The sequence below is a fragment of the Heloderma suspectum genome, chromosome 3, assembly GCF_057233095.1.
Source record: "Heloderma suspectum isolate Gila_16-S chromosome 3, 16-S_ref, whole genome shotgun sequence".
Taxonomy (NCBI): Eukaryota; Metazoa; Chordata; class Lepidosauria; order Squamata; family Helodermatidae; genus Heloderma; species Heloderma suspectum.
In genome coordinates this window covers 47,968,815-47,984,453 of record NC_139460.1, presented here as the reverse complement: position 1 = coordinate 47,984,453, position 15,639 = coordinate 47,968,815, and the positions used below count along the sequence as shown (strand labels likewise).

At 42.9% G+C, this 15,639-nt stretch overlaps 1 protein-coding gene across 2 annotated transcripts in view; it reads left to right on the top strand.

Annotated features, from left to right (window-relative positions):
* GRAMD1C (GRAM domain containing 1C) overlaps positions 1-15,639 on the top strand; it is a 92,706-nt gene that overhangs the window by 58,976 nt on the left and 18,091 nt on the right. For both annotated transcript variants that reach the window (XM_084843110.1, XM_084843111.1), the window contains 3 exons: positions 1,832-1,955; positions 8,116-8,272; positions 14,789-14,932. In XM_084843110.1, the coding sequence (XP_084699236.1) occupies positions 1,832-1,955; positions 8,116-8,272; positions 14,789-14,932 (425 nt within the window). The remainder of the gene's footprint in view (positions 1-1,831; positions 1,956-8,115; positions 8,273-14,788; positions 14,933-15,639) is intronic.

The following is a 15,639-nucleotide window of genomic DNA, read 5'->3' as shown; positions in this document are numbered from 1 at the left end:
AATCAATGTTTTAGTGGAAGAAGCTACTGTGCACAGTTTCTGGTTTTGTACGCACGCACACACACACACACACACACACACACACACATCAGGTGCTTTGAACCTTGGATAGCTCCTTTAAAGTTCTGACTGAAACCCAGAGTGGATTCACACACCCCACTGACATCAGAGCCACCAGCTTCCACTGTCACACACCACATACGCACATGTATAATTGCTTCTTTCATGGTTAGTAGAAAAGAGTTGAGATCCCTTAGGGCTAAACTAAATGTTTTCCTCATCATGCATAGTGTATCTATGCATGATAGTTTTACATACTCCTGTGTAAGCACACACAGCCCCTGTTTGGATTGGGACCATGATACTCCAGGAGTGGGGTGTTAAACTGTCCCCCCATTGTTTTTGCCCTGGGGAAGAAAAAAATATCTCCATTGAAGTTTGGCCTTCAGCATGAAACAGCTTGTGCAAGCTTTAACACAGAGCTCTCTAACCCTTTTGGGCCTGTGGGCATATTTAGCAGTTTGTGGTGGTGCCCTGGGCATCACCACAAATTAGCTACTGTTGGGGACCGCTGCATTAATGGTTGGAAACCAAGGACTGCCTAGGCCCATATGAATGTGCCCAAGCAATAAGATCAGCTATGGAGGCCCCCTTTGCATACCTAAGAAAGAGGAGTTAGGCTGGTGGGTGTTTTTGGCGCTGGCCCCATCTTATTGGAATATCCTCCCTCAGGAAATATGGTTAACTAGCTAATTTTCTTTTAGGTGGTCCCTAAATATGTTTTTATTTCAAACTGCTTTTAATTAAGAGGGAAGGTTAGTGGTTTCTGTTGTTGTATGTTGTTCTTAGTGGCTCTATTTTTATATGTAGCTTGTCATTGACCTGGTTTGCATGATCAAAATAAGCCACTATGGCTTATTTAAACTGTGGTGCATGCAGGGTACAATTTCCATAATTACCACCCAGCCATGGTTTGTTGTGTCATCTGAACCCAGGTGGCATGGCTTGCTGGAGGAGGAAACAACCCTCCAGTAGCCCTACTATGGCCCATTGTGCCTGAACACATCCCCTCAAACAAACCATGGCTTGTTAAGCAGCTATAAAATCATAGAACCCATGTTTGCTTATGAAGTCTGGCTTGTTTAAACCATCTGAACCCAGAACTGTGGCATATCCCTGACTTGTTTGCACCACTGTCTGTCCTGTAAAAGAGGCGCCCAACAAGAACAACCTGAAAATGAAACGTCGATGAATAATAATAGATACTTAGCATCCCGAATGGCGGACTGCACAGATATATGAAGGATGAAGCAGATTTGCGTCATTGTAAATTATTGCTCAAGAGCATACTGCACAATGGCACGTCCTGCCCACCTTCCTGTCATAGAGGGGTACTTGTTTCTAGCGAACATAGTGGCTGGCAGATAAATGGACAGGAGGGCATATGCTCTTAGGCATTGATTGGGAACACCCTGGCTTCTGTCCTCCTAGACACTTCCTGAATGTATTCTCCCATGTTTACGCTTCTGTGTGTATGATTCTTGGAAAAATAAGCTATACAGTAGGTAAACAATTCTGTATTCTACTTGTGCAACAAAACAACATATTTTCATCTTTATGGCATGCAAACTGGTTTTCCTACCTCTTGACAAACTCTAAAAAAGTTGGTCTTTCCTCAAAGAGCAAGAAGAGAAGTGAATCTACTTGACAGCAGGAAGATTAGATGTTCTAAGGCAGGAATGTTGGGGTGGCTTAGAAATTCCAAAATACTATTGACAATGTCTGTGAGATAAGTGTAAATTAACTCTACTGCTATTTTTGTCTTTGACAGATCTAGCCTTTGTGATGAATCTGGGGAGAAGGAGTCGCCTAAAGCCATTGGTGTAATTCGAGAACCCATTGCTCAGATGCTTGAAGTTGAAACAGAGTCCCTTAATGGAAACACACTGAAAGAGGTAAGCTTATTAAGGAACTGTTTTATCTCTGTTAATGCATTTCCTGTTAATATGAAACACACAGCTTATTCTACATGGGGGTTTTATTGCTGAAATGCCTCATTTATGTAACTCTTTTTTTAAACCTGCAAAACGTTCTTAAACTTTTATCATTTCATTCTTGAATTCATTGCACCTTTGAGATGGCTCAAAGTTGCCTTCTTACGTAACATGAGCTGAGGCTGACAGCATCTTGCTGAAGGCTACTGAGCAAAGCTATGGATGAGGTAAGATTTGTACATACAAACATCACAGACTAACCTGTCTGAGATGTCTAGTTTTATTTATTGTAATCCCCTTGAATTTTATTGTTTTTCTAACAGAAAGGCAATTAATATATTTTATAAAAATACAAATAATCTTCTGTCTACTGGACCACCTGGACTCTTGATATTCCGTTAAATGAATTGTGTTGTAATTAGGGATGTCAGAGAATTTCGCCATGAATCTTGGGGAGGCCGAATGCCAGCGCATTCGGCCCCGTGAAATCGGTGGCGGAACAGTCTGCCCCCCGCCCCCCCAGGACGGGACTTACCTTGGGCGAATCTTCCTGGCGGCAGCGGTTCGGCGGCGGCTGCGGTGGCCGGTCTTCCGACCGGCTGCCGCCACCGCCATTTCCAGTAAAAAACAAAAACAAAAAAACGTGATAGGCTACGTAAAGATTTACGTAGCCTATCACGGCTAGATTTTTAAAAAACACCGTGATAGGCTACGTAAATGTTTACGTAGCCTATCACGGCTGATTTAAAAGAAAAAAAAACCCCACGCGTACGCAAATGACGGCGCCCATGGGCGCCGCCATTTGCGTTCCTTATTTTGGCACATCTTAGTCTACGTAAACATTTACGTAGCGTAGCGTCTACGCTATTTGCGTCCCCCTTATTTTCGCCGTCTTAGTCTACGTAAATGTTTACGTAGACTAAGACGTGCCAAAATAAGGAATGCAAATGGCGGTGCCCACGGGCGCCGCCATTTGCGTACGCACTTTTTTTTTTCTTTTAAATCAGCCGTGATAGGCTACATAAACATTTACGTAGCCTCTCACGGCTGACTGCAGGGACGCAAACGGCGGTGGCTACGGCCGCCGCCATTTGCGGAGCCAGCCGGCCAGGATTCGGGGGGGGGGGAGGGACAGGGCACCTCCCCCCGGCCAGAATTTCGGGGGGGAGGGACGGGGCGCCTCCCCCCCGGCCAGAATTTCGGGGGGAGGGACGGAGCGCCTCCCCCCCACTGCGAATGTCACCCTTCGAAAAGGTAAGTGACTTTTGTACATCCCTAGTTGTAATTTAGCTGAATCCTAAAGGTCGTAGAACAGCTTTCCAGACATGTTACCTGACTTGGACTGGAAACCTTGCATTGGAATCCTAAGTTTGTTTACTTGGAAGCAAGTCCTCCTGAGTTCAATGGGACTTACTCTCCAGTAACTGTAATTTAAGATTGCACCTTTAGAGGAGACATACCTTTTACTGTTACCGTTTTTGGGCAACTTGTGGTGGCCATTTTTTTTCGATTAAAAAGAAAATTAATTCTATTTATCTACTTAATTGTATATCATGCTGTAAATGAGCACTTATCAATGTTTCAACTAATGAAGAAATTTCATCAACAAATGTATATTCTTCATGTTTCTTGATAGATTAAAATTTGTTCTGATTATTGTGAATATATGTCCAACTTGAGTTGAGAGTCATGAAAATACTTGACATGCTCTGACTTGGATTCCTGCATTGAGCAGGGGGTTCTACTCGATGGCCTTGCAGGCCCCTGCCAACCCTACTATTCTATGATTCTACATCAAGGCATAATGACAATTCCTGAATAAATTAATTTGAAATCCAGATTTACTATCTTTTGCTTAATGAATTCCAGGGTGTTAACTCTGTTGCAATATATAATATTTCTATCTGCTTTCACTCCCATGTTGGTATGAATTGCTTTTTTCTTGGTATTTGGTACCAAGTTGAAGTTTCATTATCTACTGATTTGAAGAACTTGCATTTTTAAATGTATCAACATTCTGTTTAGCACATAGTTCTAATTCAGAATTTTGCGAGTTCCAGTGCTATGCAAAATATGGTATAAATGACTTTATTTCAGTAAATACTATAAGAATTAGTATTTATGTAACCACTTTTTCCCACATGCACTCTCGAGCTGTTGCACATATATGATCTCAGAAACCCTTCCCAAACCTTGTAATGAAGGCTAGTAACTTTATCCCACTGTTAGAGATGAAGGATAGACAGAGACTCGTCTAAGCCCCACCTCCTGGGAGCTCATTGTTGTGCGGAGATCTGAAGTGGTAACTTCCTGGTTCATTGTTCATGGTCTTACCCAACACATAATAGCATCTATATTATATGGTTTAGAAGACTACGAAGGGGGGGGGGGAGAGGGGAGCAGGCTTGTGGTATTGTTTAGCTTTCTTGTTTATGTATATAATGGGATACAGTGGGAATAATTGAACAAACACTGCTACTGTTAACGTTATTGGATGGACTTCCACTCTGTGCAGGCTCTGTTGAAATGAATGGAAAATGCACAATAGTTGTGTTTGATGGAATTTGTTTTTGTTTATTCGGTCAGTCGCTTCTGACTCTTTGTGATTTCATGGACCAGCCCACGCCAGAGCTTCCTGTCGGCCGTTGCCACCCCCAGCTCCCCCAAGGTCGAGTCCATCACCTCCAGAATATCATCCATCCATCTTGCCCTTGGTCGGCCCCTCTTCCTTTTGCCTTCCACTTTCCCTAGCATCAGCATGTTCTCCAGGGTATCCTATCTTCTCATTCTGTGGCCAGAGTACTTCAGTTTTGCCTTTAATATCATTCCCTCAAGCGAACAGTCTGACTTTATTTCATGGAGTATGGACTGGTTTGATCTTCTTGCAGTCCAAGGCACTCTCAGAATTTTCCTCCAGCACCACAGTTCAAAACCATCTATCTTCCTTCACTCAGCCTTCCTTATGGTCCAGCTCTCGCAGCCATAGGTTACTACGGGGAATACCGTTGCTTTAACTATGCGGACCTTTGTTGTCAGTGTGATGTCTCTGCTCTTCACTATTTTATCAAGATTTGTCCTTGCTCTCCTCCCAAGAAGTAAATGTCTTCTGATTCCCTGGCTACAGTCAGCATCTGCAGTAATCTTTGCGCCTAGAAAGACAAAGTCTGTCACTGCCTCCACGTTTTCTCCCTCTATTTGCCAGTTCTCAGTCAAGCTGGTTGCCATAATCTTGGTTTTTTTGAGGTTTAACTGCAACCCAGCTTTTGCACTTTCTTCTTTCACCTTTGTCAGAAGGTTCCTCAGCTCCTCCTCTCTTTCAGCCATCAACGTGGTATCATCTGCATCTCTGAGATTGTTAATGTTTCTTCCAGCGATAATTCCAGCCTTGGCTTCATCAAGCCCAGCACGTCGCATGATGTGTTCTGCGTACAGGTTGAATAGGTAGGGTGAGAGTATACAACCCTGCCGTACTCCTTTCCCAATCTTAAACCAGTCTGTTGTTCCGTGGTCTGTTCTTACCGTTGCTATTTGGTCGTTATACAGATTCCTCAGGAGGCAGACAAGATGACTTGGTATCCCCATCCCACCAAGAACTTGCCACAATTTGTGATGATCCACACAGTCAAAGGCTTTAGAACAGTCAATAAAACAGAAATAGATGTTTTTCTGAAACTCCCTGGCTTTCTCCGTTATCCAGCGTATATTGGCAATTTGGTCTCTAGTTCCTCTGCCTTTTCTAAACCCAGCTTGTACATCTGGCAATTCTCGTTCCATGAACTGCTGGAGTCTACCTTGCAAGATCTTCACTGTTACCTTACTGGCATGTGAAATAAGTGCCACTGTTTGATAGTTTGAACATTCTTTGGTGCTTCCCTTTTTTGGTATGGGGATATAGGTTGATTTTTTCCAATCTGGTGGCCATTCTTGTGTTTTCCAAATTTGCTGGCATATGGCATGCATCACCTTGACAGCATCATCTTGCAAGATTTTCAACAGTTCAGCTGGGATACCATCATCTCCTGCTGCCTTGTTATTAGCAATGCTTCTTAAGGCCCATTCAACCTCACTCTTCAGGATGTCTGGCTCTAGCTCACTGACCACACCGTCAAATCTATCCCCGATATTATTATCCTTCCTATACAGATCTTCTGTATATTCTTGCCACTTTTTCTTGATCTCTTCTGCTTCTGTTAGGTCCTTGCCATCTTTGTTTTTGATCATACCCATTTTTGCCTTGAATTTACCTCTGATGTTTCTAATTTTCTGGAAGAGGTCTCTTGTCCTTCCTATTCTATTATCTTCTTCCGCTTCTGCGCATTGCTTGTTTAAAAATAATTCCTTATCTCTTCTGGCTAACCTCTGGAATTTTGCATTTAATTGGGCATATCTCCCCCTATCACTGTCGCCTTTTGCTTTCCTTCTTTCTTGGGCTGTTTCCAGTGTCTCAGCAGACAGCCATCTTGCCTTCTTGGTTTTCTTTTTCTTTGGGACTTTTTTGTTGCCGCCTCCTGAACGATGTTGCGAACTTCTGTCCATAGTTCTTCTGGGACCCTTTCTACTAAATCTAGTCCCTTAAATCTATTCTTCCCCTCCACTGCATATTCATTAGGAATATTAGTGAGCTCATATCTAACTGATCTGTGGGTCTTCCCTATTCTCTTTAGTCTGATTCTAAATTGTGCAATAAGAAGTTAATGATCTGTTGGGGTGGGTTAGGGTATTTTAGAAAATGTTTTTATTGTAGAATTTTATTGTTTTAAACTGTTTTTATTGTATGCTGTACATCGCCCAGAGTGGCTGGGTGACCAGCCAGATGGGCGATTAATAAATTTAATTAAAAAAAAAATTTACCAACTGCATAGATGTCTGCCACCTTTGGCTACAAAGGATGTAGTCAGTCTGATTTCGGTGTCGACAGTCTGGTGAAGTCCATGTATAAAGTCGTCTCTTAGGTTGTTGGAAGAGAGTGTTTGTTATGCACAGTGAGTTGTCTTGGCAAAATTCTATCAGCCTATGTCCTGCTTCATTTTGTTCTCCCAGACCATACTTGCCTGTAATTCCAGGTGTTGTTTGACTACCCACCTTAGCATTCCAGTCTCCTGTAATGAAAATAACATCTCTTTTTGGCATACTATACAGTAGGTGCTGCAGATCCTCATATAACTCATCTACTTCTGCTTCTTCAGCATCTGTGATTGGGGCATATATTTGGATCACTGTGATGTTAAATGGCTTACCCTGAATTCGAATTGAGATCATTCTGTCATTTTTTGGATTGTATCCAAGCACTGCTTTAGCCACTTTATTATTAATTATGAAGGCTACTCCATTTCTTCTGTGGTCCTCTTGTCCACAGTAGTAGATCTGGTGATCATTTGATGTGAAGTGGCCCATTCCAGTCCATTTCAGTTCACTGACACCCAAAATGTCTATATTTAATAACCACATCCAATTTGCCCTGGCTCATAGATCTTACATTCCAGGTTCCTATGGTGTGTTGATCTTTAGAACATCGGATTTGTCGTTCACCACCAGCACCATCGGCTGCTAGCCGTCCTTTCGGCTTTGAGCTAGCTGCGTCATCACATCTGGGGCTAGTTGAACTTATCCTCTTTTCCTTCCCAGTAGCATTTTGACCATCTTCCGACCGGGGAGTCCCATCTTCCAATGGTATACTGACATATCTCTGGTTGTACTGATCCATTTAGTTTTCATGGCAAGAATACTGGGTTGGGTTGCCGTTTCCTTCCCCAGGGATCATATTTAGTCTGACCTCTCTGCCATGACCTTCCCGTCTTGGGTGTCCCTTCACGGTTTAGCTCATGACATCATTGAGGTGCTCAAGCTCCAGCACCACGACAAGGTAACGATCTCCTTTGCTGGAGGTTTGATGGAATGCAGCCATACTTTTACGTTTGTTGGAATCTGTTATCAGAAATGTTTATTCTGACCTATGAGTTCAAGAATTTGTTGCTGTCATTTTTCTTTTCCTTTTTTGGAAGGTTGGGACTGTGAATTGTCTGTCAGGTGACATTCTGGGCTACAGTTCCTTTTAAAATAAGCGTGATGACTGTGAGGATGCTTAACGTTATACTTGCTGCTTTTGGCTTTCTTTCACTAGGGGGATGAGCCAGAGGAATCTTACTATTCTAAACAGGACAGGAGGAATTCTCGGTTTCCTTCAGAAAGGAAGCCAGCTGATGTAGGACAACGCAAATTTTCAGTACAGTCATCAGATCCAAATGAGAAGAGCAGTGCCTCAGAAAGTGATGGAGAAGGTAAATAGGTTCTGTTCCATAAATGCGGTCCTTAAAACCTAACAGGAAAAGGAAACATGGAAGCGTGAAATCCATGGGTCTTCATTAATTTCTTTTATTGCCAATAAAGCTAATAGTAAGTGGGCAAGCCAATCCTAACAGTCCTACTATGCCAGTGGCTGCTATGCCTTTGCTTGCATCAGCGTAATATCATCGTGGTCATCATCTCAGCAGCATTGATTGAAAGCACATAAACGGCATTCTTTATTAACAATATTTATACACTGTTTCTTATTTGAACCAATCCCGAAGGAGTTTACAAAAGAATTTAAAACACACGCACATATGTGCGCGCGCACACACACACACACACACACGTATAATGAGGATGGTTCAAAGATAGCTTGTGGCTGGGGGAAAGCCAAAGTAATACAATTTCGATAAACACCTAAAAGAAACAAACCAGTGTTGAGGCCTGGCATACCTCAGAAGAGCAATTATTCCACAGGGTGGGCGCCATCACAGAGAAAGCCCATCTCCATGTCGCCAGCAAATGGAAATCCATTTAGAAGCAAAGCTGCTGTGGTGGTAGCAACAGCCATTCTAGCAGTGTCCCTGGCTATTCCAGTGCCAATTATGATGATGTTCACTGATGGTCATGGATGGAAGGCACTGGCCAACACATGGTGATGGCAGGCACACGGAGATGAAGTCACAAACCCATTCTGCACACAGTGCACAAACAGGCTGCCAGGAACAGCCCACAGAGCCTCCTCTATCAGAATGAGCATGAAGACAGTGATTGATTTCTGCTGCTACATGTCCTAGAGCTTCCCCTAGCTAGTTGATCCCATTCTAGCCCAGCAAACAGCAGCTTTCACAGAAAGCTTGTGTCAGGGAAACAAATAGGCAGAATAGGGAAGGAAGGAGTTGTGTTATATACAGAGGCCAGTAGTTAAAAGTCCTGTGGGTAGAACCCATAGACCATGGGACACCCCAAAAGAAGGATTCAGTTCCCACTATGGTATCTACGATTCTACACAAACAACGTGTAGAACAGTGCACACAATGAATTTGTATTGGTGCCTGTGTAAGGGCAACAAACAAATCATCTGAGGTAAATAGACACCTTTCTAAGTTAAAGCCTTTGGTGGCATGTGCACCATATTATTATGAAGGGAGTGACATTTCCTGTTGTATTTTAATTTTTATTTCCTCACTTAATTGTGTCACAAATTATATTTCTCCATTTTTGCAAATATGAATGGATATGCCTTTTTTTAAAGATTCTAAAAGCAATGAGCATGAGACGGCAGCAACTAGAAGTGTAGATCTCATGGAGAACTGGACATTGTGCATTATATTAACTTGCATTATGTGGCTCAACATTTCCTTTAATTACCATACCTGGATATTTTAGGATATTGCAGGATATGTTTCTGTTGTTAGTATAGAGAACATTGTGTCATCGCAGATTCCTCTGTGTGGTATTAGAGTTTCAGCAGTCATTATCATATGGATACCATTACATAAACCCTGCATCCAGTTTTGTATTGTAGCCTCAATGTCTCAGTATTAAAACTGGATTGATTGAAAGGCTTTGCTCCTCATCTTGCTTCCTGTCTTCTCAAAATACATTAAGTCTAACTAATTTTTCCTTGTCTTCCAGTCTTAATCATTAATTTTTTCACTCAAATGCTGCAGTTGGTGCCTCTTCTACTACATTGTGCAATATTACATATTACATAATCTTATGTGTTATATATAACATATTACATAATGGTATGATTACATAGTGCAGCTCGGGCTGCTACTATCAGTTCCTGCTTCACTAGACCACTGGCTACTATGCCTACAAAAGCTATATTTTCCCCTTCCCTGTTGTTGTTGTTTTTTTAGTATTGAGCCTGACAAAAAGTTGTGTGAAATTTGAAAGCTCGTTCACTGCTTTTGTTATGTTTAGTAAATCCTAATAAAGATATTGTAACACTTGTTCCTATTTAGATTTCTCCTCCTCCTCTCTCCCTCCCTCCCTCCCTCCCTCCCTCCCTCCCTCCCTCCCTCCCTCCCTCCCTCTGTGTGTGTGTGTGTGTGTGTGTTTGCCCTGGCCCTTTGCCTTCAGGACTCCTCTGTCAGAAGCAGGTATCATTCTCCATGCCAAACTGCTGGATATATATCTATCGGCACATGACAGCTGCCTTCTGTGCATCTTCCTGTTCTGCATGACAGTCAGTTATCCTGCAACTCATCAGGAGTTCAGCTAGCAATACCTTGTGCCTTAGTGTTTGTTGTTTATTCGGTCAGTCGTTTCTGACTCTTCATGATTTCATGGACCAGACCACGCCAGAGCTTTCTGTTGGCCGTCGCCACCCCCAGCTCCCCCAAGGTTGAGTCCATCACCTCCAGAATATCATCCATCCATCTTGCCCTTGGTCAGCCCCTCTTCCTTTTGCCTTCCACTTTTCCTAGCATCAGCATGTTCTCCAGGGTATCCTGTCTTCTCATTCTGTGGCCAAAGTACTTCAGTTTTGCCTTTAATATCATTCCCTCAAGTGAGCAGTCTGGCTTTATTTCCTGGAGTATGGACTGGTTTGATCTTCTTGCAGTCCAAGGCACTCTCAGAATTTTCCTCCAACACCACAGTTCAAAGCATCTGTCTTCCTTCGCTCAGCGAAGGTATGGTCCACCTCTCACGGCCATAGGTTACTACGGGGAATACCATTGCTTTAACTATGCAGACCTTTGTTGTCAGTGTGACATCAATCCCTGGGAAAATTCTGGAGCAGATGATAAAGCAATCCATCTGGAAGCACCTTGAAAACAATGCAGTGATTACTCGAAGCCAACATGGATTTGTCAAAAACAAGTCCTGCCAGACAAATCTGATCTCATTTTTTGATCAAGTAACCTCCCTTGTAGACCGTGGGAATGCTGTAGACATCATATACCTCGACTTCAGCAAAGCTTTCGACAAAGTGCCCCATGATATCCAGATGAGCAAACTAGCTCAAAGTGGGCTAGATGAAACAATGATCCGGTGGATCCACAGTTGGCTAAAGAATCGGACTGAAAGAGTGCTTATCAATGGGACCTTCTCAAACTAGGGAGAGGTAACGAGTGGGGTACCGCAGGGCTCAGTCCTGGCCCCAGTGCTGTTCAACATTTTTATTAATGACTTGGAGGAGGAGGTGCAGGGAATGCTGATCAAATTTGCAGATGACACAAAATTGGGCAGGATAGCTAATACTTTGGAAGACAGAAACAAAATTCAAAGAGATCTGGGTAGACTGGAGCGCTGGGCAGAAAACAACAGAATGACATTTAATAGGGATAAATGCCAAGTTCTGCACCTAGGAAAAAGAAACCAAGTGCACAGTTACAAGATGGGGGATTCATGGCTCAACAACACTACAAGTGAAAAGGATCTTGGAATTGTTGTCAATCACAAGCTGAAGATGAGCCAACAATGTGATGTGGCTGCAAAAAAGGCCAATGCTATTTTGGGCTGCATTAATAGAAGCATAGCTTCCAAATCCCGGGAAGTACTAGTTCCCCTCTACTCAGCACTGGTTAGGCCTCATCTGGAGTACTGTGTCCAGTTCTGGGCACCACACTTTAAGAAGGATGCAGACAAACTGGAGAGGGTTCAGAGGAGGGCAACAAAGATGATCAGGGGACTGGAAACAAAGCCCCATGAAGAGAGACTGAAAGAACTGGGCATGTTTAGCCTTGAGAAGAGAAGACTGAGGGGAGATAGGATAGCGCTCTTCAAGTACTTGAAGGGTTGTCACAGAGAGGAAGGCCAGGATCTCTTCTTGATTATCCCAGAGTGCAGGACATGGAATAATGGGCTCAAGGTACAGGAAGCCAGATTCCGGCTAAACATCAGGAAATACTTCCTGACTGTTAGAGCTATACGACAATGGAACCAATTACCTAGGGAGGTAGTGGGCTCTCCCACACTGGAGGCGTTCAAGACGAGGCTGGACAGCCATTTGTCAGGGATGCTCTGACTTGGATTCCTGCATTGAGCAGGGGGTTGGACTCGATGGCCTTGTAGGCCCCTTCCAACCCTACTGTTCTACTATTCTGTGATTCTATGTCTCTGATCTTAAATATTTTATCAAGATTTGTCATTGCTCTCCTCCCAAGAAGTAAACATCTTCTGATTTCCGGGCTGCAGTCAGCGTCTGCAGTAATCTTTGCGCCTAGAAAGACAAAGTCTGTCACTGCCTCCACGTTTTCTCCCTCTATTTGCCAGTTCTCAATCAAGCTGGTTGCCATAATCTTGGTTTTTTTGTGGTTTAACTGCAACCCAGCTTTTGCACTTTCTTCTTTCACCTTCGTCGTAAGGTTCCTCAGCTCCCCCGCGCTTTCAGCCATCAAAGTGGTATCATCTGCATATCTGAGATTGTTAATGTTTCTTCCAGCGATTTTAACTCCAGCCTTGGATTCATCAAGCCCAGCACAATGCATGATGTGTTCTGCGTACAGGTTGAATAGGTAGGGTGAGAGTATACAACCCTGACGTACTCCTTTCCCAATCTTAAAACAGTCCGTTGTTCCATGGTCTGTTCTTACCATTGCTACTTGGTCGTTATACAGATTCCTCAGGAGGCACACAAGATGACTTTGTATCCCCATCCCACCAAGAACTTGCCACAATTTGTGATGATCCACACAGTCAAAGGCTTTAGAATAGTCAATAAAACAGAAATAGATGTTTTTTCTGAAACTCCCTGGCTTTCTCCATTATCCAGCGTATATTGGCAATTTGGTCTCTAGTTCCTCTGCCTTTTCTAAACCCAGCTTGTACATCTTGGGGGCTGGACTTGGGGGTTGGACTCGATGGTCTTGTAGGCCCCTTCCAACCCTACTATTCTATGATCTGGCAATTCTCGTTCCATGAATTGCTGGAGTCTACCTTGCAAGATCTTCAGCATTACCTTACTGACATGTGAAATAAGTGCCACTGTTTGATAGTTTGAACATTCTTTAGTGTTTCCCTTTTTTGGTATGGGGATACAAGTTGATTTTTTCCAATCTGGTGGCCATTGTGTTTTCCAAATTTGCTGGCATATGGCATGCATCACCTTGACAGCATCATCTTGCAAGATTTTCAACAGTTCAGCTGGGATACCGTCATCTCCTGCTGCCTTGTTATTAGCAATGCTTCTTAAGGCCCATTCAACCTCGCTCTTCAGGATGTCTGGCTCTAACTCACTAACCACACCGTCAAATCTATCCCCGATATTATTATCCTTCCTATACAGATCTTCTGTATATTCTTGCCACTTTTTCTTGATCTCTTCTGCTTCTGTTAGGTCCTTGCCATCTTTGTTTTTGATCATACCCATTTTTGCCTGGAACATATCTCTGATGTTTCGAATTTTCTGGAAGAGTTTCCCATCCCCTACCTCAGGTGTTGTCAATTCTGCATAGATAGCCACATGGGGCAGATTCAAGTTTCAAGCTGGATGCTGCTCCCAGACTTCTAGCTGGCCATTCCTACCTTATACTATCAGCTATGTCCATAGCCAGATGACAAAGATACCTTTCCACCTGTTTCTTTTGCCCATTAAAAAAAGGGGGGGAGTTCCCACAGCCAGCTCCTTCCTCCCTTCCAATCATCAAAGCCTTTTGTCCTTTGAGGACAGCTTTAAACCTTCTTCATCTTACAAGCAGTTTATGTCCATGTAAGAAGAAAACCATGCACACCCATATGTAGTTCAGAGGCTATGCTATTGTGTGTATGGGGTGTGTGTGTGTGTGTGTGTGATTGGGCTTAGCTGTTAAGTTGTAGAGCTTTTGTTTGCAGTGATTTTATTTTGTGTTTAATTCTTTCTAGTACACTTCAGTTTTATTTTATAGTTGTTTTTATATTTGATTCTTCTGCTGTAAGCCACTTGAGCCTTTGGGGATTTTTAAAACCCCTAAATAAGATATTGGAGAATGCTGGAACCTTTTCCTCTTCATAGGCCCATGAAGTGGTAGCTCTATATTGGTCTCCTCTAACTCTGCCCTTCGCTGCAACTATCCCGACAGCCATTCCTATCCTGACAGCCATTCCAGCAGCTTCATATACTAGCATGTAGATCAGCCTTCCCCAACCTGGTGCCCTCTAGATGTGTTAAGACTACAATGCACAGCATGCCCCAGCTAGCATGCTGACTGGAGCATGCTGGAAATTGTAGTCCAATACATCTGGAAGGCACCAGGTTGGGGAAGACTGATATAGGTAGTATAAATGTTTCATTTTTTTCATGTGATGAAGCACCTCTTCCCCTCCCTTCAACAGGCATAGGCAAAGTCAGTACCTAGTCACCTCCATGTAGCTGGTTTGCCCCTGGCCATTGTTCTGCAGCCACACCTTGCAGTAAGGTGTCTCGGATGTCTACCTTTGGAACAGTTTACTCTTCTTGAACAGTGTACTAAGTCTGAATGTATGGAAAATGTTTATCTCTTTTTGGGTATGTTTGACCATGTAGTGCACGCACTTTTCTTAACCTCTATTTTGTACCCTTCCCTCCCTACCAGTTGAGGAAACTGCCCCTGAGAGTGATCTCCATGGAAAACTCTTTATTAATCGGGTTTTCCGCATTGGTGCAGATAGGCTGTTTGAAATGCTTTTCACCAATTCCCATTTCATGCAGAGGTATCTCAGTACCAGAAACATAACAGGTAAAATATTATTCCTTTTAGTATTTACAGTGAAAGACCATTATACTCTCTGCCTTAAAAATACCAGTTTCTTGCTAAATATAACATGAGACATAATGCAAAACCATAATTTGTTTATCTATAGTATATTGTCAGATCATGGCGATTAAAACAAACCATGGTATGTAGATTCTGTACTGTGGTTTGTTTTAATAACCATGTTCTGATGATCAAATCTCAGCTTAATAAACTGAGATATGCATGAACTTCATGCACCTGCATGCAGCCACTTTGGTCCACCCTTGGTGTGAGCAGGCAAACAAGCCAGGAAACCGCAGTTAATCATAGCTTCCTGTTGCATCTCAATTGGGAAACTATTGTTAATGGCTTCTAAACAAGTGAGAATATGAAACCATGGTTTAAAGTTGGCTTCCAGATCTTGGGTTGTTTGAAAGCCATTAACCATAGCTCCTGATTCCTAGTTTGCTTCCCTGCTCATGCAAAGAGAGGAGCAAAGTGGCAGTGTATGGGTGCTTGATGCATACCTTGGCTTAATAAGCCAAGATTTGATTGTCTAAGTGCTTTCTGAACCTGAGCCTACCCAGAAACCATGGTTGGTTTGGGCCTTACACACCAGTATCTGACACCACAGTTTGATTCCAGTTTGCAAACCATAGTTTGTGCTAAATGTCCAAATTCAGACTGTTGACAAACCACAGTTAGGGTGT